This window comes from Budorcas taxicolor, chromosome 6, assembly GCF_023091745.1.
Source record: "Budorcas taxicolor isolate Tak-1 chromosome 6, Takin1.1, whole genome shotgun sequence".
In the NCBI taxonomy this organism is placed as follows: Eukaryota; Metazoa; Chordata; class Mammalia; order Artiodactyla; family Bovidae; genus Budorcas; species Budorcas taxicolor.
This window is the reverse complement of record NC_068915.1, coordinates 36530922-36555087: the sequence shown is the minus strand read 5'-3', so window position 1 is coordinate 36555087 and position 24166 is coordinate 36530922. Positions and strand designations below refer to the sequence as shown.

Genomic DNA, 24166 nt, shown 5'->3' with positions numbered 1-24166 from the left:
GTTGGAGAAGACTCTTGAGAGTCCCTTGGACTGCAAGGAGATCTAACTAATCAATCCTAAAGAAAATCAACCCAGAATGTTCATTGGAAGGACTGATGTTGAAGCTCCAATACTTAGGCCACCTAGTGAAGAGCCAACTCACTAGAAAAGACCCTGATGCTGGGAAACAGTGAAGGCAGGGGGATAAGGGGACGTCAGAGGATGAGATGGTTGGATGGCATCACCAACTCAATGGACATGAGTTTGAGCAAACTCCAGGGGATAGGGAGTGACAGAAAAGCCTGGCATGCTGCAGTCCATGGGGTCTCAAAGATTCAGACACAACTGAGTGACTGAACAATAACAACTGAGAGCATCACTGAAGCTGAGCCTCTTACAATTACATGAGAAGTTGCCAAAGGACTCAATGTTGACCATTCTACGGTCATTCGGCATTGGAAGCAAGCTGAAAAGATGGAAAAGCTCAATAAGTTGGTGCCTTATGAGCTGACCGAAAATCAAAAGAATTGTCATTTTGAAGTGTTGTCTTCTCTTATTCTATGCAACAACAACAAACCATTTCTTGATTGGATTGTGACATGCAAGGAAAAGTGGATTTTATATGACAACTGGCAACGACAGCTCAGTAGTTGGACCAAGAAGCATCTCCAAAGCACTTCCCACAGCCAAACTTGTACCAAAAAAGATCATGGTCACTGTCTGGTAGTCTGCTGCCATTCTGATCCACTACAGCTTTCTGAATCCCAGCGAAACCACTACATCTGAGAAATATGCTCAGCAAATCGATGAGATACACTGAAAACTGCAATGCCCGTAGCTGACATTGGTCAACAGAAAGGGCCCAATTCTTTGGAAAACAACTCCCCATGGCAAGTTGCACAAGTAATACATCAGAAGTTGAACAAATTGGTCTATGAAGTTTTACCTCATCTGCCATATTCACCTGACCTTTCGCCTACCAACTACCACTTCTTCAAGCATCTCGACAACTTTCTGCAGGGAAAATGCTTCCACAACCAGAAGGATGCAGAAAATGATTTCCAAGAGTTCACAGCGTCATGGATTTTTATGCTACAGGAATAAACAAACTTATTTCCCATTGGCAAAAATGTGTTGATTGTAATGGTTCCTATTTTGATTAATAAAGATATCCTTGAGCCTAGTTATAATGATTTAAAATCCACAGTCCTAAACTGCAATTACATTTGCACCATCATAATATAAATGTCCTCAAGGTTAACCCATATTGCGCATGTGTCAAAAGGTCCTTCCTTTTTAAAGGCTGAATAATACTCCACTGTAAGGATATTCTGCACTTTGTTTATCCATTAACTCACTGATGAACATTTGGTTATCTTCTACCTTTTGGCTATTGTGAATAATACTACTATGACTATGAGTGCACAAACATCACTTTTGGACCTTACCTTCAGTTCTTTTGAGTATATACTCAGAAATGGAACTACTGGGTCATATGGTAATTCTAAGTTCAATTTTTTGAGGAATCACCATAACTAGTTTCAGTAGTGGCTGTACTATTTTACATTTCAACCAGGAATGCACAAGTGTTTCAGTTTCTTGTCATCTTCACCAATACTGGCTATTATTATTTTTTTATAGTAGCCATCCTAATGGGTATGAAGTGGCATCTCCCTGTAGATTTGATTTGTATTTTGCTGATGAGTGGGGGCTTCCCTGATAGCTCAGTTGGTAAAGAATCTGCTTGCAATGTAGGAGATCCCACTTCGATTCCTGGGTTGGGAAGATCCCCTGGAGAAGGGAAAGACTACTTACTCCAATATTCTGGCCTGGAGACTTCCATGGACTTGATAGTCCATGGGGTTGCAAAGAGTCGGGCACGACTGAGTGACTTTCACTTTTACTTTGCAGATGATTAATGTTGTGGAGCAACTTTTCATGTGACGATTGGCCATTTGTGTATGTTCTTCGGAGAAATGCCTATTCAAGTCTTTAACTCATTTTCTAATTTGGTTATTTTTGTTGCTGAGTTTTAAGAGTTCTCTATCTGCTCTAGATATTAATTCCTTATCAGAGACATGATTTGCAAATATTTCCTCCCATTTTGTGAGTTGCCTTTTTATTCTGTTGACAGTGTGGTTTTTCAAATCACAAAATTAAAAAAATTTAAAGAAGTCCAATTTGTCAATTTTTTTCCTTTTTCCTGTGCCTTTGGTGTTACATCTAAGAAATCATTGCCAAATTCAATATCACGTAACTTTTGGCCAATGTTTTCTTCTAAGAATTGTATAGTTTTAACTCTTACATGTAGATCTTTGATCTACTTTGAGTTAATTTTTGTATATAGTGTTAGGTAAGGGTTCAGCTTGATGCTTTTGCATGTGGATATTCAGTTTTCTCAGAACTATTTTTTGAAAAGACTACTCTATGGCACTTTTTGAAAATATGAAAAACCAGCCCTCTTGAGACTCAGGGTCTTGGCCAGTGAGATCCTGGCATCTCTAATGAGTTCCACATACTTCATACTATAAAGATAGTATTATTAAAGAACAGAAAAATAACAAATGCTGACAAGAATGTGAAAAAACTGTACTCTTGTGTATTACTAGTGGAAATGTACTTAAAAATGCTTAAGGTGGTAAAATTTATATTATTTTATCACAATTAAAAACTTTTACATTGTTAAAATGGCAAGTTTTATTTCTATTTTACCACCAAGAAAAAAAAGAAAAACCTTCATAAGCAGAGGTGATGTACCTCAATTTAGAGATACTCTTCTAGTCAAAAAGGACAAAGAAAAAACAATTTTAAGTATACAGGTATCTGGGTCTAAGGACACCCAAAATACCTAGCTGACTATCATCTTGGGTAAAACATCAAGCAGATAATTAAATAAACAGCCTGCTTATTTGTTCTACCTTCTAGTTAGTACCCTGAAATAGGCTTATGAACAAATACAATGTCTGGTAATACACATCTCCAAGTTATCACACCAGATAATTATGATAATTTTAAGCACTATATTATGCTTAGAAAAATAAACTATTAAGAATTTAATAAATATTACCACATACACCATCCCCCCCTACAAAATCACAAACACAGAAATTCTAGCACAAGGTGTCTGGAAAAGTAGCCCCCTTGAAGCTGTCTGTTGTTGTTTAGTCACTAAGTTGTGTTTAATCCTTTTTTTTTTTGCAACCCCATGGACTGTAGCCTACCAGGCTCCTCTGTGGGTTGCCATTTCCTTCTTCAGGGGTTCCTCTTGACCCGGGGATCAAACCCATGTATCTTGCATTGGCAGGCAGATTCCTTATCATGATCAACCCAGGAAACCCAATAATAAGAACTTTTTACCTTAAAATGATAATTTAGAAAACATGTATTATGCTTAAGGAGAAAAGTAAATGATTAAAAATTTAATAAATGTTACTCCCCCAAATCACAAACATTGAAATTCTAGCATAGCACAAGTTGTTTGGAAAAGTAATCCCCCAGAAGCTATTAAAGGTGAGTTAGAAAGAATTTTTCTGCATATTAAGATAAGAGTGGTATACTTTCCAGATCTCATCCAGTGTCTATTTAAATCTGAATTTATCCAAAGCTAAATTTTTTTTCTTCAACATAAATTCTGCAGTTAAAAGACTTTCATAAAATTGATGGTTCGTAGAATCTAGGAATAAAAACAAAATCCTAAATATTGAGTTTGTATACCAAACAACTAGTTTAGAAATAAATCTAACTGATGTTCCTGATTCAGGAAAACAAGAAAACATCTGAAATTCTGAAACTGACCCTAAGCAATTCCAAATCTGCTAAAACAGTAATTTAGCTTCAATTTGCACCATGAGTATTAAAACTAGGGCTGAACTTGATAATAACTGTTAATTTAAGGGTTTTACTGAAGCACAATATGAGAAGGGGAGAGCAGAGGAGGATCAAGATGCTAAAAAACAAGTGTTAGGTAAGTGAGGAGCCAACATCTAGAGGCCAGGTGAGCTGTTTAGATCCCACTGCATAAGACTGGTTATAGGTGTGCAATCGGAACCATATAGTCAGGGTTTTGCTAAGGCACAGGCAAAGATGGGTTCTAGGTATGTGCATAATCCAGGAATTTGTAAGAAAGAAGGAATTCATGGGTCAAAATTGAGTGGGTTGGGATGAAGACAGGACCTGACCGTAGCCCCTAAGGAAGATAAAGGCAGTGAAGGGAGATGCCAGCAGGTACAGATGAGGAGGAACAGAAAGCAGACATCAAGCACTCTACTCCTAGTGGAAATGACCATTTTAGAGAAATCAAAACCTGGGCTTGTGGACGCTCAAGACTTCGATAAATAGCACTCCCAACAGATCCCAATCAGATTGGACTGGACGTTACCAAAAGAATTCAAACAACAGGCTGCAAGTGGCCCAGAGAACATCTACTCCAAGTTGCTTTCACACTAATCTGAGCAGTTGAGGTAAGGGCTCCTTTTCTGGGATTCCAGCCTAGACTAGGAAACAAGTCAGGGTACGGGTGTCTTTGCCAAGTATGTTCTGTACCTTTAGTGTACGGGTCTGTGTTTATTTTGCAGCAATCTCACTAAGGGTTTGGCATAGACTGTCCCTTTCTTTCATTTCCTTAATCACTTCAACAGGGCAGGTAATCTCTAATAAGCACCTGGGGAACAATGACACCTACTGTTTGAGCTACTGTAGCTGCAATTAAAAAAAAAAATCACTGCAGATGGTGACTGCAACCATGAAATTAAAACACTCTTGCTCCTTGAAAGGAAAGCTAGGACAAACTTGGACAGCATATTGAAAAGCAGAGACATCATTTTGCCAACAAAGATCTATATAGTAAAAAGTATGGTTTTTCTGGTAGTCACATAACGGATTTGAGAGTTGGACCATAGAGAAGGCTCAGTGTTGAAGAATTGATGCTTTCCAACTGTGATGCTAGAGAAGAGTCGTGAGAGTCCCTTGGACTGCAAGGAGATCAAACCAGTCAATCCTAAAGGAAATAAATCCTGAATACTCAATGGAAGGACTGATGCTGAAGCTCCAATACTTTGGCCACGTGATGCAAAGTGCTAACTCATTGGAAAAGACACTGATGCTGGGAAAGATTGAAGGCAGGAGGAGAAGGGGGCAGCAGAGGATGAGATGGTTATAGAGCATCAATTCAATGGACATGAATTTGAGCAAACTCGAGGGGACACTGGAGGACAGAGGAGCCTGGCGTGCTGTAGTCCTTGGGGTCGCATAGAGTCAGACAGGACTTAGCAAGTGAATAACAACAAGCTGCAATAAACTTGCCACATGGGACAGTGACAGGTGTAAATTTGTAGCTACTATTTCTTTCTTTGGCAAAAAAGGACAAATGGTTCTATGGTGAGTTAGGTTAGGCTGGAGAAAGTACTGGAGTTAGACAAGACAACTCTTACCAGAGAAAATTATTAACCCAGAATGAGAATATCTGAGTGTACGTCTATTTATAAAAAAGCCCTACCTTACTACAGAAAGGCTTGAAGACAATGGAAATGTCCAGTAGATTTACAAGCGGTTTAACCATGATTGTTAGAAGAGCAATTGCAGAAACTGCAGTTCTACAAGGTGAAAGGTAGAGCAAGGTAGCAAATGAAATGGCCCCTCTCATTCTCTGTCCCTGTATTCCATCACCTTCCCCCAGCCACAGGGAAGTCCTGGAACCTCCACTAGTGCACTGTAGCCTCTCAATCTGCTCTTCGTTTCTACTCTAGATTCTCTCTTGTTGTAGATAATGCATCTTGTGTCCACTGCAATGGCTGAATGCCAACCTAATCTCTTGTATCTGAGTTCCTTTATGGATCATCTATTCTCCTTCCTCTGAAATGGGAGGCCTGCTTTGCCCTTATCTTCCCTCTGTTCTGACCTGGTCTACCTGAAGACTGCCCACTCCCAAACTTGCAGCCACTGAGATTTGCTGTTCTACTTCACGTTAGACCTTTCAGAACAAACCACCAAATGGAATATCCAACCATTAAATACCCATCCCCGCTACCAGGCTGCTTGTGGTTGAACCAACTTTTGGTGAATACATATCTTAGATGTATCTCATCTCTTGATTTGGCCTTTTCCTCCTCTGAAAAAGCTGACCAATCAATACTGTTGATATACAATATTTAGTATTCAATACCCCTAGCCAGGGAAGACACCTTTTTGCAACTACCAATCATGTTTTACTTTTTAAAGGCACAGAAAAAATTATTTTGGATTTAAAGGAGCCAATTCTGTTTTTCAACATGTTAACAAATCTTTATGAAATTCATCAGTCATACAATAATGCCCCTTTCCTAACACTGCAGCAAAGGAATTGTAATAAAGTGGGAGAGAAAGGAATGGAAGACAGGACGCTAGAAAAATTTCTTTAAATATACTTAAAACATTTAAGCATTCATTTGCTCTTACTTGAGGTAGTACCAAAAAAGGTGCATTGATTTATAAATTAAATTATCATTGGACATGTTAATGGTTCTAGTCCAAAAATCTAGAAGAACCTAATCATAATTAATAATCACATAACATTTTTTCTACTTGAATTCTGCATGCTAGAGTAACCCAGGAAAAGTCAACCTCAAACCAGCCATGAAAATAATTTGGAAAACAAGACTCATGTTTTATCAACAGATTCTTCCTGTTTCATGTCAAGTAGGCAAAAAACAATCTAAATTAGCTTGGACCAATCTAATTCTTACATAATTTCTAAGATTACCATGTAGTGTTTTTCAGCAAAGGAAGCTGTATTTGAAAATTTTAATTTTGGGCCAAATAATTGCTAGTTTTGCATTTATGAAGTATCTCCACTTAGTTTAAATTCCCCTCATGTGAAAAGAAGGCCTGTTGGTAACGTTTCCTTTTTCTACAACTTTATCTCTACTGTAAATGTGGGCAGTACGCATGTCCCCCACCCCACTTCCATCATATTTTAGTTTTTATTACTCTTAACATTCAAAGGCCAAATAGGGTCAATCATGAGTTCAATAAATATGCTAACTTTCTTTACATTCTTTTGCTTTCATTTTGGCACTACAGAATTTCTTTTTCAAGACTACAGTATTACTTTAGGTAATTACAAAACCTACACTATAAAACACAATAATATGTATCTGAGGGCTTATGATTTTTATAAGCCCATTTTCCCCACCTGCTTTTTAAAAGAGTGGTAAAAAATAAAATTCAATACTATGCAAAACACAGATTGATGCTACCCATAGTAATAAAAATAAGGTAAATCAGAGAATAGTTCTCATTACTCATCAGGATCTGGTGCTACAGTCTTCTGTACTGTGTAGAACTTAATTTCCATTAATGTACGATAATCATTTGCTTGATATTACTGTGTGTATTTACATAATGAATACTAGCATCCCTGTGTACCCAGCAACTTCCTCATGGGTTTGTAGCAATTGCACAGTCAAGACAGCTTATAAACCAGAATGTGCTGGTTTGACTGGCAGGAAACCAGAATGAATCAAATGGACCACCATGCTGTCTCAAACTGATACCCCAAACGTTCCCTCTCTTGCCGCAAAGTGACTTGCTTCAAGTCTCTGAAGGGCAGAGCACTACTGTAAACCAGTTACTTGGCCAAGCCTGATGTCCTACGACACATTTCAGAACTATGATGGTTGAATTAAAATCTAACTCTAAGACTATTGCAACAAATTAGATTCAAAAACAAACAAAATATGGATGTCATATCCTCACACTTTTTAAAAAGCAGAAGTCAAAATTGAGGAAAAGTTAAAGAAAACTTCAGCAATTTAAACTTGAATTTATACAGTCATATTTTTTTCAAATATATTTTCTTTTTTTTTTTTAATTTTACTTTACAATACTATATTGGTTTTGCCATACATAAACATGAATCCACCTCGGGTGTACACATGTTCCCAATCCTGAATCAATTATATTTTCTAAGCCTTTGAAGTAAGTAGGTAGTGAGGAAAGAAATGCAAAAGTAAGAAAAACCTGGCTCTAGGTCATTACCTAAATGAAGTGGTTCACTGATAATCACATCAATACAAAAACTTTTTAGTCTGGAGGGAAGTGATCTCATCTAACATCTACTTTGATGTAAACTTACCTGTTTCAAGAGTTATCATTCTGACTTCGTAAACTTTAGAAAATAATCCCGAACTCCATGAACTTGCTGAATATTAGTTTTATACTTTACTACCATATAGAAAATGATCTGATATCACCCAAGACTACTTCAGCAAGTGAGCCTTAGTCTCAGAGCCCTCCCTACTTGCATATATGTGTAGAACGGAGTTTTTAAAATTTAGGTTACAGCCTGATCATTAGGCAGACTTTAAAATTAAAATGGCTACTTTGACATCTTTGAATTTAAAACCAAATATCTTATTTTAGTCTTTTCAGCTATATTAAAACTTTTTAAAGATTTCTTAAAAGAGGAAAAATATAGCATGAACATTTTGGTAAGGGATTCTAATAAGCTTAGTCTGGCTACAGGACAGAATATTCTATTGAAAAGAATTAATGTAAACAAAACCAACGAATTCTTAACCCTCCCCCAATTCCCTGTAACAGACCAATAAGAATCGAATAAATACCTCAAATAGAAAGGTGACATAGGTCTTTCATCTTCCTGCGAACTAAAAGGAAAATGAAATTTGAATTAATTTCTGTTAACATCATAACATCTCAATTTTATTAAAACTCTATTCCCCCTATCAAAAATTTTGTTTTGACACATTTAATCTCACCATGGAGTAAAGTTAGCAGAGTACACTCTACCTTGGACCCAGCCAAGACCAATTACTTCTTCAAGGGAGATCAAGAGAGGTTTCTTTCAAGATTAGCCTAAGGCGAAAGTAATTCACACCATACTTTCAAGAGGAAGTGTTTAACTACCTTATTCTAAAAGCCCAAGCCCATATATTACACAAACTCTTAAGATGATTACAAACTCAATTATCTCAATAAAGTTAATTACAGCTCATTAACATGATATGAAAATAAGAAAGAGTCAACAAAATATTCCTAAGTGTATGATACTCTAGCAATGCCCAGGCACCAGTACACAACACTCTTGCTCTTTGCCTTCTGCAGCTACACCCAAGGTATTAATGAAGGTAAGTAATATGAAAGGACACAAATGAAACTACTATAAAAATAGTTTAAGTTCCTCAAACAACACAGAAACAACATGAAGCTTAATCAAAAGTATTTAATTAAAAATATAAAATGTATACTACAGTGAAATATTTTTTCTTTCTTTTACCTGCTTTTCTCTTTTGATAAATGACCTCAAAACAAATAACGAGTCTCTCCCCTTCAGGCCTACTAGAGTGGTCTTTGAACTTTTTTGATTATGCACTTGTGCAAAATTTGCTTTTAAGTAGCCATTCCCCTGAATATATGACTAGGTATCTATGTTAAATGTGTTCAGCATTAAACAGAAAAAACTATAAATATATTAGATAAAGTTAATCTAATACAATCAATCTTCTTGTACCCTTGTGGTACACGACAAACATCACTGATGAAAAGAGAAAAGTTTTCTTCATAATGTTATCTTGGCAATCACCAAAAATCTTATTACAAGTCGTAGTATAGGAGAGACACATACACACAAATCTTATTACTAGTGTAACACACACACCCACCCACCCACACACACCCATACCCGCACCCACACACCCATCAACCCTGCCGTGGAAGTAGAAAAGGTCTGGCTACAAGATGACATATAAAAAATGACATTATTTTTCACTCTCTCATGATTTTGATTTCCAATGTCAATATCACTTAGGAATCTTAGTGTTTATCTTGTCAAAGATTTTGCTGTTTGTAATTGATCATGCCAGTTCTTCTCAAGTGAAAGGTAAATGGATAGATCAGCTTTATTCTTGACTCTAATATTGATGCGCTGAGGGCAAGGCTTGATGAGTTACAGACACTAACACCTGGGAAACCTCCTGGCGTCTTGGGAAGAAACCCCTGGAGCCGTGCTTTACAGGAGTGATTACTTTAAGCCAGACCAACACAAGGGGCTTACATATTTGACATTAAAATAGTCCTTGAAAACACTTAACGAATTATAAACATGTTAGAATTGGGTTTGTTTCCTAACCAAGGGTTTGGTGTGAAAAACAGTAAGTATAACTGACACTATGGAAAAGATAGGAACGTGTGAGCAGTGTACTAAACACATTTTTGCCCAGAACAGACCCTTAACTCTAACATGTAACAAATATTAAAGGAAATTAACAAAGTTTCTTTAGTAAACATTCAGTTAACAATATGGTTGGTTTTCTTAAAATTCAGAAGTGCCTTGGGAGATAAGTTAATGATGCAGAGTTCTGAACATAGTTGTTCATGTGCTTTGGCTAATATTTTGTGTGCATGCATGAAAATGTCCTTGTAGTCAACAGAGGCAATCACAATCAAATTTCCTCCTTTACATCTTCTCTCCTTCACACATCTATTCATCAGTGAGGCACTATCTTGTGCTTAACATTAATTATCTCATGTAAATCCTCACCAAAACTTCCCTGGTACTTGCCCCTCTCTTGAGAACAGCAGGCTCAGAGCAGGCACATAACTTATCCAGGTCACACGGCTGCTGCTGCTCAGTCGCTTCAGCCGTGTCCGACCCTGTGTGATCCCATAGACGGCAGCCCACCAGGCTCCCCCATCCCGGAGATTCTCCAGGCAAGAACACCGGAGTGGGTTGCCATTTCCTTCTCCAGTGCATGAAAGTAAAAAGTGAAAGTGAAGTCGCTCAGTTGTGTCCAACTCTTTGAGACCCCATGGACTGCAGCCTACCAGGCTCCTCCGTCCTTGGGAGGAGGAGGCGAAAGTACTGGAGTGGGGTGCCATTGCCTTCTCCCAGGTCACACGGCTAGTGACGTGCAAACAACAAACATACTTTTTGCCTTCAATTTTAATTTATCAAAATATGATGGGATGAATGTCCTCATTCTGGCACAATATCTTGTGGACTTTATAAGCTTTGTGCCATGCTTCTGATTATAGCAACTCTACACCAAACCTTAGTCAAAGTCCACTCATAATGCTTTATGCCTGATAGCACGTACAAGGTGATTAATTTGTTAAAATGTATTGGTACTATGTCAAGAATGCCTCTTCACAGAAACATGAGTTTTTAAATCATGAGCAAATATATTTTAAATTATTTTTTTGGAGTATAATTGCTTTACAATGTTGTATTAGTTTCTGCTGTACAAAATAGTGAATCAGCTATACGTATACATATATCCCCTCTTTGTATTTCCTTCCCATTTAGGTCACCACAGTGCTTCCCTGGTGGCTCAGCTGGTAAAAAGTGTCTGCCTGCAATGCAGGAGACCTCAGTTTGATCCCTGGGCCGGGAAGATCTGGAGAAAGAAATGGCAATCTACTGCAGAATTCTTGCTTGGAAAATTCAATGGACAAAGGAGCCTGGCAGGCTACGGTCCATGGGTTCGCAAGATTCAATGGACAAAGGAGCCTGGCAGGCTACGGTCCATGGGTTCGCAAGACTGAGCGACTAAACCTACCGAGGTCACCACAGTGCAGTTCCCTGTTCTATACACTAGGTTCTCATTAGTTATCTATTTTATACATAGCAGTGTACATATATCAACACCAATCTCCTAATTCATCACCCCTTTCCCTCCCCCGTCCCATCCATATGTCCGCTCCCTACATTCACGTCTCTACTTATTTTTTCAGGCTGCATTTGCACAAGGTAAGCTTGTCAATGAAAGACAAAATCAGAAATTCTTAATTTGGATATGTCCTTAAATTCTGAGCAGTGTTTAAGCACTGTTATTTAAATGAAATGAACCAGACTCAGTATTAACTCAGTATACTAGATTTGCTTAGTCAGTAGCAGTCAGTGGGACAGCAATCTATGCACAGTACCCAAGAATAAACATAAAATTTGAAAAGAAAATGAGGAAAATAATTAATTTTGATAGCTAATTAGCCTATTTTTATTTTCCCTTTCATAAAAGTAATGTAATCTTGACTACAGTATAAATTCTGAAACAACTAAAACATTGATTTCAGATAAAGTCTATTAATCCTAAAAATCAATTTTATGCACAGATTTTAAAAGCAAGTTCAAGGAAAAATGGCCAAGGACAATTCTTCCAATTGAACAGAAAAAATAAAGTTTTCCACAAAATTTACACATTGGAATGTAAAACATTTGAAAAGATCACCATTTCCACCTCTGTGCAAAAGGAACATTGAACTATTATTATATGCCCTCAAGCACCTATTTATAGTTATTTACGCCTGTTGCTAGCTTTACATCAATCTCAGGCATGTCCAGTGATGTTGAGTTGTAATTTTTTGCCTAAATTTTAGGTTGAGAATTAATTCAGACATACTTTCAATTTTTAAAAATAAGCACATGTACTGTGAATGAAAAGGGGAGTGTGTGTCATGAAATGAGGCCAATGACAAACTGTAACAACTTGGAATTCATTCAATGTCTTCCTTGGTTACTAGTAAAAACGCCGTATTTTAATTATTTCTTGTTTGCTGACTCTGAATAATAGCCAAGTTTAAGCAGCCAATTGCTTTGCTTTTTTAAAAACTTCAAATACATTGAGAGATTTGAGCAATCATCTCATGTTCATCAGGCCATTGAGTGCTTAATGTCCTTAGACATGTGGTGTTATATTCTCTTACAACAGCTGCCTGTGGGAAGAACATTTATCAAATAGACCCAAGTAATAGTCCAAATCTAAGAAGCTACAGCTGAGAAGGGCAATAACAAAGATAGAAGGGTTTTAGTGGGGGCCTATCTAACTTACCTTTTTTTACATTTAATTTTTAGTTTATCTTGGAGTATAATTGACTTACAATGTTGTGTAAGTTTCAGGTGTACAGTAAAGGGATTCATTTACACATTAAATATATCCTTTCTTTTTCAGATTCTTTCCCATAAAGATCATTACAAAATATTGAGTAGAGTTTCCCGTGCTGTACTAACTTATCTTTTCATGTGACTCAACATTGGCAAATGCACATAAATGGATGACACCTAGACTTACGATCTCTTCCTGAGCTGCACTCATTTCTAAACTGAAGCCACAGAGTGCAATGCCTATCGATTTAATTACACAGCAAGCTAACTGAAACTGCAAAAAGCGTGGTGCTTTCTATGCCTAAGAAAAACCAAGTACTGTTGGGAGAATTCCCAGACTGAGGTATTCAGAATGGACCCTCAATTACTGGATCAAACCACCATTCCATTCAATTCCCTTTTGAACTGTCACGATAAATGTTCCAATTAGTCCAACTTACTAATTGGTTAATGTGGCTGGCTACCTCCAAAATTAACATAATCTGCATATTTAGCTACACACTTTAACTACATTTTCAAGTGATTTGAGCTAGACGAAACAGTTTGTAAGTGTTCCTTGGGTATTGAAGTACAGCAAAATAGGTAAGGATTAGTTCCATTCATTGAAAAATCAGAAAAAAAAATCTACTGGGGCTTAAAAAATGCAAATAGCCAAAGGAGGAGAAAAATGGAGGGACAAGTGAAAAGACAAAATTAAAAGTATTAAGTAAACATTTTCTCTGGAATTCAGGTTTTCCCCTCATGTTGCAACAAATGTGCTAAATGGAAGAATTTTCTTAGATGAGATTTCTTCAAGGATAATGAGGTGAGTGAAAATTAGCATATTTTCTTTTCTTCCTTCTTCTGCAAAAAATAAAGTGCCATACTTGTGCCTTTTTGATTTATCCACAGTCTCAGGCATTAGCATTTATAACCCCCAGTTACAGCATTTATAACCCTCCAGTTGGGGTGTGATGGAGCAGCTGGTGTTCTGCCGCTCAGATTTTTGGTTCTGCTCCATTCAGGAACACAGTAGAAAACATTCTCCCTGTTACTTTTGGAAAGCAAACGCCAAGAGTTTTCAGATCAACTTCTAGCCAACTGTTTGCCCCTGTAAGTTCAGGGGGACATTTTTGTAGATATATGTATACTTCTTTATTATAAATCCAAGCAACTTCGCTTACAGTTTTATTATTTGTATGCTGTTAACTAAGAAAGCAACACCTAGCCGCCAGGAGAAATAAAAACAAACCACTTAACTTCAAGAGCAAATAGGTTTTCCTGACCAATGGGTAAATGCAAAAACTGTTAATGAGCTGAAACTGCTAATGTTCACAAGACTAGAACTAACCTCGTTTAGCGAACACGAAGAGGTATTATGCTTTGGAAGCAAAACAAACAAAAGGCTTCCAAAAATTTGCAACCTTCCCCGCAATAAGGTGGGGAAATAATTCAATTCTTTTCTTGATTGCTTAGTACAAATTTGAAATATATTGTTTGGGGCTGAATAGTATCTCCTCAAAAACAGTATCCCCTAACCCCAAGAAACTCAGGATATGATCATGTTTGAAAATAGTCTTTACAGAGGTGATCAAGTTAACGTTACCATAATGGGCTCTAACGCATACAATCAGCACCCTTATAGAGCAGACAGAGGTGGATACGCACACAGGTAGCACACCATGTGAACACTGGAATTGTGTTGCCACCAACCAAAAACTCCTGGAAGTAAGGAGAGAGGCCAGGGATAACTCATTTCCCAGTGTCTTTTGAGGGAGCCCAGCCCTGCCAACATGTTAATTTGGGGTTTCTGGCCTCTAGAACAGTGAGACTGCAAGGAAATCCAACCAGTCCATTCTGAAGGAGATCAGCCCTGGGATTTCTTTGGAGGGAATGATGCTAAAGCTGAAACTCCAGTACTTTGGCCACCTCATGGGAAGAGTTGACTCATTGGAAAAGACTCTGATGCTGGGAGGGATTGGGGGCAGGAGGAGAAGGGGACGACAGAGGATGAGATGGCTGGATGGCATCACTGACTCGATGGACGGGAGTCTGAGTGAACTCCGGGAGTTGGTGATGGACAGGGAGGCCTGGCGTGCTAAGATTCATGGGGTCGCAAAGAGTCGGACACAACTGAGCGACTGAACTGAACTGAACTGAGGACGGTGAGACAATAAATTTCTGTTATTCTCAGCTACCCTGTTGGTGGTGTTTTGTCACAGCCATGCTGGGAAACTAACAATTCTACTAAAAATATTCCGCCCCCCCAAATCCAGAATTAAGAACCTGCCTAACAAAAGTGTCTCCATCTTACACATAGGTTATACTCTGGAATTTCATTTGTAGGATGGCTAAGACTAGAATCGGTTTCCCACACTGACATGGGGATTTGACTTCCAGGCCTGTACTAACCTCTCATTCAAATAACGTATCCTCAATAAGCACTCCAGAGTCAGTGTTTTGAAAACCTTTGGCCACAACCCAGTTAGAAACACATTTTACATTGTGACAGTACGCAGACACATAAAAGAGACAAATACTTCATAGCATTATTCTTACTTTGGATATTTTCTATTTTGTCATATTCCACTGATATAAAATTATATAAAACACTGGTCACAATCCGCTAAATTGGTTTTATGACCACCAAAAGGTCATGACCCACAGTTGAAAAATGCTTTGCTAAAAACACATCTCCCTGGCTTGAGGCATAATTAATACACCATGAATGCTGCTGAATTAAGATCAACATTCTCATAGGACAGACAGCAAACCCTCTTTTCTTCTCTGCTCCACTGTCAGAATCAGCTCCGGGCCAAAAAAAGTACAGATTTTGTTGAGCCTGGATCACAGAGGAAATCAGAGAGAAAGCAGGTCCAGATACACCTAGCAATACAGATGTGAGAAAGTCGTTCTAGGTGAGCATGGGGGAGCTGATAGAGGATTTCCAGGTCTCTTCAATATTCTTTTCCTGCTTATACCACAGGATGGTGTCAAGAAGGAGACTCAGGGACCCATGGTCTTTTTTGATTTCGCCTTCCTTACTGACCTGGGCTTCCCAGGTTGTGCTAGTGGTCAAGCATCTACTTGTCAATGCAGAAGACGCAAGAGATGTGAGTTCAAGTTCTTGGCTGGAAAGAGTCCCTGGGGTAAGAAATGGCTACCCACTCCAGTATTCTTGCCTAGAAACTTCCATGGGCAGAGGAGCCTGGCAGTCTACAGTCCATGGGGTCAAAAAGAGTCAGACACAACTGGGAGCTTCTAGAGATTACTAATGACCACGACATTCTTTATCACCTATATTCTGTCTCTTCGATTCAAAGAACTAGTATACTTGGAAGGAACTAGGGAGCACCTTACTCTGTTTCCGTCCCTCTACCCAGCTAGTTCTGTCCCTGGATGCCCTTCTAATGAACACTGTTCAATCTCTAGGGAACTGGAGGGGACTGGTGAGGGTGTGTGCCTGCCAGCAACAGGATGCAAAGCTTTTAAGCAGGGAGGGGTGGGGCTGCTTTACCTTCTGTCTCTTCAATCTTTTCCTACAGTGAGAAAGTCAAAAGGAAACTATTACTACCTGTGGACCGGCTGACACAGCTGAGAGTCTCACATCGTACTTTACAGGGGATCCTGGCTGGAGATGCGTTTAGAAGTCACTGGACAGAGTCCTCATTCCTGTTATAATAATTTCAGTTGCATTAACAGCCAACTGCTCTCCTTAAAAAAAAAAAAAAAAATCCCTCACTCCTACTCATGGTCGGTCACCAAACTGCACTGATCCTATCTCAAAAAGAGACAAATCTCTTGAATCTGACCTTTCCTTTCCATTTCCACTGCTTTAGTCCATCACAGAGGCAATACTCATTTTCCCCTGCCACCCAGACCAGTGTATCCTTAATACTCCCATCAGATTTATCTTCCTAACCTGAAAGCCTCTCCTGTTTCCTCTTTGTCTTTGGGGTGAAGTCCAGATGTCCGAACCTGGCACACAAGGGCAGCGAGCTTCCATCAACCTCGCACTGCACTTTCGTAACCCTGTCTGTACGTGCCGTTCCCTCTGTCTTGAATGCTTCCGGCACTTCTCTCTCTGTCTGGTAAATACTTCATCTCTCAGCTCAAATGTCATCTAATCTGGGAGGCCATCTCCATCACCCTGGAGAGGGGAGAGACTTCTCCATGCAGCTTCCCAGACACTCTGTCCACAACCATAAACCAGTGCCCAGCACATGATGCCACAGATTCCAGAGTTTGGAAGCTGGCTTCACCTCCTGGACTGCTCTTTATCTTTGTCCCCTGCAGCACCTTGCAAGGTACCCAGAACATTCTGGGTATTCTGTCAGGAATAAAATCAGCATCGCTCAGACCATGCTGAATCCTGACATGACCGTGTGATTATGCATTTTGAAAACATACCCCGTTTATAATTTGTAAAATTAAGTTTCCCAACTGGATGCATTCTCAGATAGCTATATGTTGATTATTTTAAATTATCTTGTTCCCTGTTATTCCAAACTTAATGGAACTGCAACTGTGCCATGGGCTTTCTCCCACCCTTATTTAGAGAATTTATTTTCTCCCACTGCACAGTTAGAGGTGGGAGTGCTGCCATTGTGCCAGTAATGTAAACACTATACTTTCTGTAGGGTACTGTGAACCCAGAAAAGGATATGTTCGGGCAAGGCAATGTTTGAATACGGGCTTGCCACATACTCTATCTGTTTGTTCTGGCTTGAGAGCAGGAAAAGAAATTTTTTTCACTTCATTGCAAACCCAAAGCTTTGTGTGGAGCTTAAAGAAATTTTTGGTTTAGTCACCAAACTGTTTTCAAGGCAGCTGGAAGCTTTCATTTGTCTCTGAGATTCTTGTTCAGCAAAGTGCTGTTTATCATTATTATAGATACAGCAAGATCGCCTTTGCGAGGCAGCAATTTAGAACATAATATACAGTAAGTTTCTTTTTTGAGTGGGTTGATATTAATGGATAAGAGAATATTTTTAGAACATTAGCAAACACATTGAAATATTTCCTAATTTTTGGCTCTGAAACAAAAGCAAAGGAATAGGTGATACCTGCCAGAGGGAATATGAAATTTTTTTTTTTTAACTAACTTTTTTCAATTATTACCCTGGTAGCTCAGACGGTAAAGAATCTGCCTGCAGTGCAGGAGACCTGGGTTCAATCCCTGGGTTGGAAAGATCCCTTGGAGAAGGGAATGGCTACCCACTCTAGTATTATTGCCAGGAGAATCCCAAGGACAGAGGAGCCTGGCAGGCTACAGCCCATGGGGTTGCAAAGACTCAGACACAACTTAGCAACTAACACTTTCACTTTACAACCATTCTTAATGGCTTGCTATAACAAGGTACCACAGATGGGGTGGCTTCAACAACAGAAACACTGACTTCTCACATTTCCAGAGATTGGAAGCCTGAGATCAGGGTGCCAGCATGGTCAGGTTCTGCTGAGAGCTCTCTCTGGCTTGCAGACTGCCATCTTCTTGCTGTACCTCCACCTGGATGGGGTTGGTGGACGGGGAGACTGTGCCCTGGTACCTTTATCTCCTCGTAAGGGCACCAATCCTATCATGGGAGTCCCACATCCATGAGCCCATGCAAACCTAATTATTCCCAAAGGTCCCACTTTAACATACCATCACCCTGGGGACTAAAGCTCCAGTATATGAATTTGAATAGTTTTATCATTTACAAAGAACTATAATATCCTTTAACTACAAAATTTCCCCTCTAAGTAAGTATGTTAGGCATTATCACCCCTACTTCATAGGTAAAGAAAATGACTTGCCCAAATTCGCATGGCTAACTCACTGTCAGTGTCTGGATATCTGGATATGTTTCTTGACGGCACGTTTACTATCTTTCATTGCTTTCCCCACTGTTGTCTGCTGACTCTCTAGTACCTCTCCTTTTTTACCCAGTACTTTAGATAGGGTGATCTCTGTAAAACTTAAGAATAACCGTCACTTTAATTCACACTAGCTTCTTGGTTTGGTGTAAACAGCAAATATTTAGACTTCAGAGACACTGCAACCATCTCATGACAGCAGAGCCCATGGAGGTCTCCCTTGTTCTCACTCATTCTCATTACTACCAAATGCAGACCACACTGGTGATGAAATCAAAGTTCAGATACTCAACCCCGGAAGGGTTAAACCAGACTGGAGGTAAGGCAGCTTTTAACTCCCTCTGAGACTGAGGTGGGTCATAGAAGGGAAGGTTGGGGAGGCTGAGTGCTATCAAAGTGCAAACAAGTTTGGAATAGCATGAGTTTTCAGATAAATTAACCTAAGGCGTCACCACCACCAACAGTAGAGGGCTCTCTAACATCACACAGGAGATTCACAAGCTGGCCCATTATTGCCGAGGTTGTTCCCTGGTTAAGTCCCCCATCATCCCAAGTTACCAACGTTTACTTGTTTGCAAAAGAATATTCCAAAAACCAATACTTAGAAAGGCCAGATGGAGTCTGTTGATAAGAGGTTCAGTGAAATTTTCCCATGCTGGGTCACTAATATATGTTAATTAATACTGTCGCTATAAATCTTAAAGAGCCATTGCAATTTGCAATTTGGTATGTTTCACCATCATGAAATAAATATTCAATAATGTATATTGAATATCATAATTTGCTTGATGAACTAATGAAAAGAGACTTATACTGACATTACTCATCTCAGTTTCCCACTTTTATAAATAATCAAATGGAAAAAGAAATGTGAAAGCATTAAAATCAAAGGAATCTAGACTAGTCATTAGTGCACTTAACTTTACCTTCCATCATTAGTTTTTGTGGCCATAAGATGAGTTAGTGACTATCTGAAAGTTAACCTAGCAAATCAAAATACTGCTGTGAAGTTGAGAGCTTTGTCATGGACATAAGAGTGAGTAAAGGCTATTTCTTAGCCCATTGAAATCTTCTACATATAAAATGGAGATCCTCACCTACAGCTCCACAACATCCAAGGAAAAAAATACAATGGAATATGAATCACGAAAGGAGCTTGAGGTATAAGTAAAGTCTAGAGTCTAATAAACTATCTCTTTAGTGATAGAAAGTAAATTTGTTGTTGTTTAGTTGCTAAGTCTTGTCTGATTCTTTTGTGACCCCATGGATTGTAGCCTTCCAGGCTCCTCTGTCCAGAAGATTTTCCAGGCAAGAATACTGAAGTAGACTGCCACTTCTTTCTCCAGGGGATCTTCCCAACCAAGGAACTGAACTCGCATCTCCTGCATTGGTAGGCGAATTCTCTACCACTGAGCTCACCAGGTAAGTGTCTTTAGCACTGAGCCACCAGGTAAACCCTGAAGGTAAATTTAGTACCTGAGAAAAAACTTCCTTCAATTCTTTATATAGTTTCTCTACTTAATTCTAATATTATTCTATTTCCTTGGGAGCACTTTTTTAGCTGGCAAGAATATCAATACAATGCTATACAGTACAAATATTTTAGTATTTCTAAAAATAACTAGAATAATTTAACCATCTCAATAGATGTATTATAAGTTCTATCATTAGTCTAAGTCATTTTGAAGTGAACTTTAAGAACTGAGTTCTTTACAGGGGATCAAATTTTAAACATTCAGCCTTTGCAGTTTTTCTAAAAATGGTGAGTTTCAACATAGTCACTTCCATCCTGGAGAAAGTCTGAAAATTATGTTAAGTTATAAACAGATAGTAAAATACATTAAAGGGAACCAAAGTATTTCACTTCATTCTTAGCCTTCAATCTGTTATTCTCATCTTAGTTACTGATTTGCAGTAACAAATTTATCTTCTATACACTTTCACAACATGCTAAGAAAGGCTAAAAAGTCTCTCGTGGGAATTATAAGCTAAGTAGACATTGGGGAACAAACATGCCCTCTAAAATGACCATACACTTATATGAGGTTAAATAAAACATGGGGTAATATTATCCATGCAGGTACATCTCTATTATTATGTTAATTATAATGTCCGTTACCAAATTCACCACATGTATTGTAATTGTCTGGTAATGTGTCTGCGACCTCACTAGCATGTGAGCTCTCTGAAGCAGAACTGTGTCTTCATTCCCTTAGTATCACTAGCAATACAGAGTAGTATTTGGTCATAAAGAAAACATTAAAAAACACTGTAAGTATCTTTTAATAGGTAACACTGACCGTCTAGTAAATGAAGACATCAATTAAGACAAAGACACTTCACATAAAGTCCTGATATTCAATGTGTTATTTGCGGATGTTGAGTAGTATAGTGTTAGTATCTTATATATACCTGCTGTCAATGGCTTTATAATAAGTTATAATCATTAACTAGAGTTTAGATCAGTGTTTCTCTGAGTGTGTGGACCATTTGTACCATATTTACTTTCAGGAAGCTTGTTAAAATGTTGATACTTCCCTGTCACACCCAGATTCAGATTCAGTAAGTCTAGGGAAAGAGAGGAGCAACAAGACATTGATTTTAAAATAAGTTCCCTAGGTAATTCTCATGCAGCTAAAGTATGAGAAGCACTGGGCTCTCTGCTCAATGCAAACATGAGTGAGCATGAGTTTCTCTTAACTGGTATTTAAAGCTATTCTTTCCCTCATCCACTGTTAATTCAACTTCTAGCCCCTCAGTGTTCTTAAATAGAATGGAGCAATGCATTCAGCCCACAACTCAAGACTCTGCAACTTTCCTGCTCCAGGCAGGATAACAGTGGGGGTGGCTGCCAACAGTCATCTCCACTAGAGGTCACAGAAATCCTTAGTCAAAGACACTGTACTGGGCTTGGAAGAAGCAATTATGTGTAGGAACCAGAAAGCTTTCTACACAAGCGCTTAACTTCCCTTAACAAAGAGAACCACACAAGCCTACCTGTTCCTTGCCTTCAAGATGTGTTTGATCACAGGCAGGCACAGGCTGATGTGAGGATTGCAAGTCAACCAAATTAAATCCGCAGACATAGGGAGACAGTGAATGAAGTGATCAGCAATCTTGAATGCAAATTCACATTATTCCTCTTACATAGGTTTATTTATAAGGACTAATAATTTAGGACTAAGGACTAATAATTTTGGAAGAAATTACGCTGATTCTATTTTAGCTTTCATCAACTTAACTCCCTAAACAATATTTTAGCAGAATACAGATCTATTTTCTTAACAGTTATTATATCATTGTGCAGCTTATTACAGAGTTCAGTTCTAGAAAGGATGTGCTTAAGACACTTAAGAACTGACACCATTATAAGAAAAAATAAGCCCCCAGCTTTAAAGCTGGAAACCACATCAAGAGTCCAAAAATTGTACATTTGTTTTTAGTCTTCAAAATGCATGCCCTTCCCACTGAATTAATATAGACAAATTTTAGATCTATCCATTGGTCACTTTCTGCTCCCTTGGGTTATCAATTTTAGAAAAGGAATTCCAGGGACATCCACATCAAGTTCCATTACAGTGCAGCTGTCATTACGGCGAAAGAAAAACACTTAGACCATTTTATCTCACAGGGTACATCTGCAGGAACCATGTTGCAAATGAACACTCAACTTTGGTTTACCTTATTTTCATATTACAACATGACCGTCTGGTAAAATGGTTTTTAAAAAAGAAATTCATTTTTTGTCTAGGTTTTCCTCTTATGGGTAAACCGTATTTACTATGTGACTTTTAAAATCACTTCCATTAATAAAACTCTCTGTAGTTTTCTTAGAGGAAGCATTTACATAGAATCAAATGTCACTGCATGTATAGCAGTTGTAGCTGAAATAGTATAACATGATTTGCAAAAGAAATTCTAAAAATCCTAAAACATGACCTTGGGCAACTGAGGATTTACTCCAAGCCTCATTTTCTAGTTGTGAAACTGGAGGGCTGGACTCCGTCACCTCAGAGGTGACTTCCAGCTTCAACATTCCAGGACATCTTATTCACTTAATTTACCAACAGTGATCTTTTTGACATGCCTTTTGTTTAAACTTACTTTTCTCTGCTTTAGTATAACTCCTCCGCCCCAACCTCCAATCCATATTACAATCATTAATGAACAAAACAGAGCCTTGTGCTCAATCATTCTTACAGAGCAGTTTGGTTTGTTTGCTTAAAGGTGTCATCTGTGTAATCAACCTATCTAGAATTATTCATGGGGAAATAATATCCTTAGCATCTATGTCCATGTATTATAAAGTACTTATTGATAGAAAATCCTTGTCTAGATATAAAATTCAACGCAGAGGGCTCCTAAAATGCATTTTTAAAAGGTCTTTCCCCTGTCACCATCCTTCAAAATGAGATTAGAGCTCACCACAGTTTCATAACATCACTTAGAAACTCATTCAGTTTCTAATTGTTTTATTTTAAACCTGCTCAATATATTCTTCAGTTTCTGTTTTTTTCTTCAGATGTCAAAGCTATTTTGTTATATTTATTTTAATTCTTCTTCACCGAACAGTGAAGAAGATAAGAAGTTGGGCATAAGTGTCAGTATAAGAAGCAATATGTTTACATTTTTCTGGTCTTGAGTTTGCAGCATATTACTGAAAGATGCCAAGTACTGGCAAAGTTATATAGTTTTACAGCACTCAGAAAATACGGAAGAAAAAACCCAAATAGGAAAGAATACTACCTTTGCAGAGGCATGATTTCACAAGCCATCCTTGTCTGTAAATTGGCAAGGGACCCTCACAACTGTTTCTTCCGCGCCTAGTGGGGGCGTCTGTGCAGGGACCGGCTGCTCACAGCGGCTGGGCCAGGCTGGGGGCGGGAGGTTGCACCTCACCACCGGAGAAGCAGCTTGCTCTGCAGTCTGCCAGCGTCCCGCTGCTCTCTGCCTCCAAACTTCTCCAAGCAGTGCTATTTGATCGCTGCCTCTCTTACATTTCCACCGCAGTCCACTTTGACCTTTGTTCCAGGGAAGCAACTGCACCACCCAGCCAATCAGAGGAGCAGCTGCTGCAGGGCTTAAAGGCGCTGCTTCTTTTGCGGCGGCTGCTGCTCCTCCCCTGGCTCCTCAGCGGGCTTGCCTTATTCTGGTAACACGAAACTTTCCTCGGAGCCCTTCCACAGACGGGCTTGTCAGTCTGGGGAAACAACCAATAACTGCGGCAAGAGCAGAGTCCCTTGACCTCTCAGTACTGAGACTGCCAACAAGGAAATCCATTTGTCAAGGAAAGACACTGCCTCTGAAACTGAAGGTTTCTGTGACAGAAGGCATAAGCTGCGTCCTGTCTCTTTTCTTCTTAAAAAAGAACAAAGAAAAAAAATCAAACCACTAACACTGAAAGGCGTAATACTCTTCTAGAAGGCACGCAGGCACTCTTCTAGACCCCTGCCCTACCCATATTTATTTCCTGCT

General features: G+C 38.8%; 1 protein-coding gene across 4 annotated transcripts in view; it reads right to left on the bottom strand.

Annotated features, from left to right (window-relative positions):
- The window catches only part of FAM13A (family with sequence similarity 13 member A), a 313318-nt gene that overhangs the window by 75048 nt on the left and 214104 nt on the right, over positions 1 to 24166 (bottom strand). For 2 of the 4 annotated variants that reach the window (XM_052641719.1, XM_052641721.1), the window contains exons 9-10: positions 21689 to 21733; positions 8580 to 8621 (exon numbers count right to left, since the gene is read on the bottom strand). The exons of 1 other annotated variant lie outside the window; for it this stretch is intronic. In XM_052641719.1, coding sequence (XP_052497679.1) covers positions 8580 to 8621; positions 21689 to 21733 — 87 coding nt within the window. The remainder of the gene's footprint in view (positions 1 to 8579; positions 8622 to 21688; positions 21734 to 24166) is intronic. One more of the 4 variants, XM_052641720.1, reaches the window with a different exon arrangement.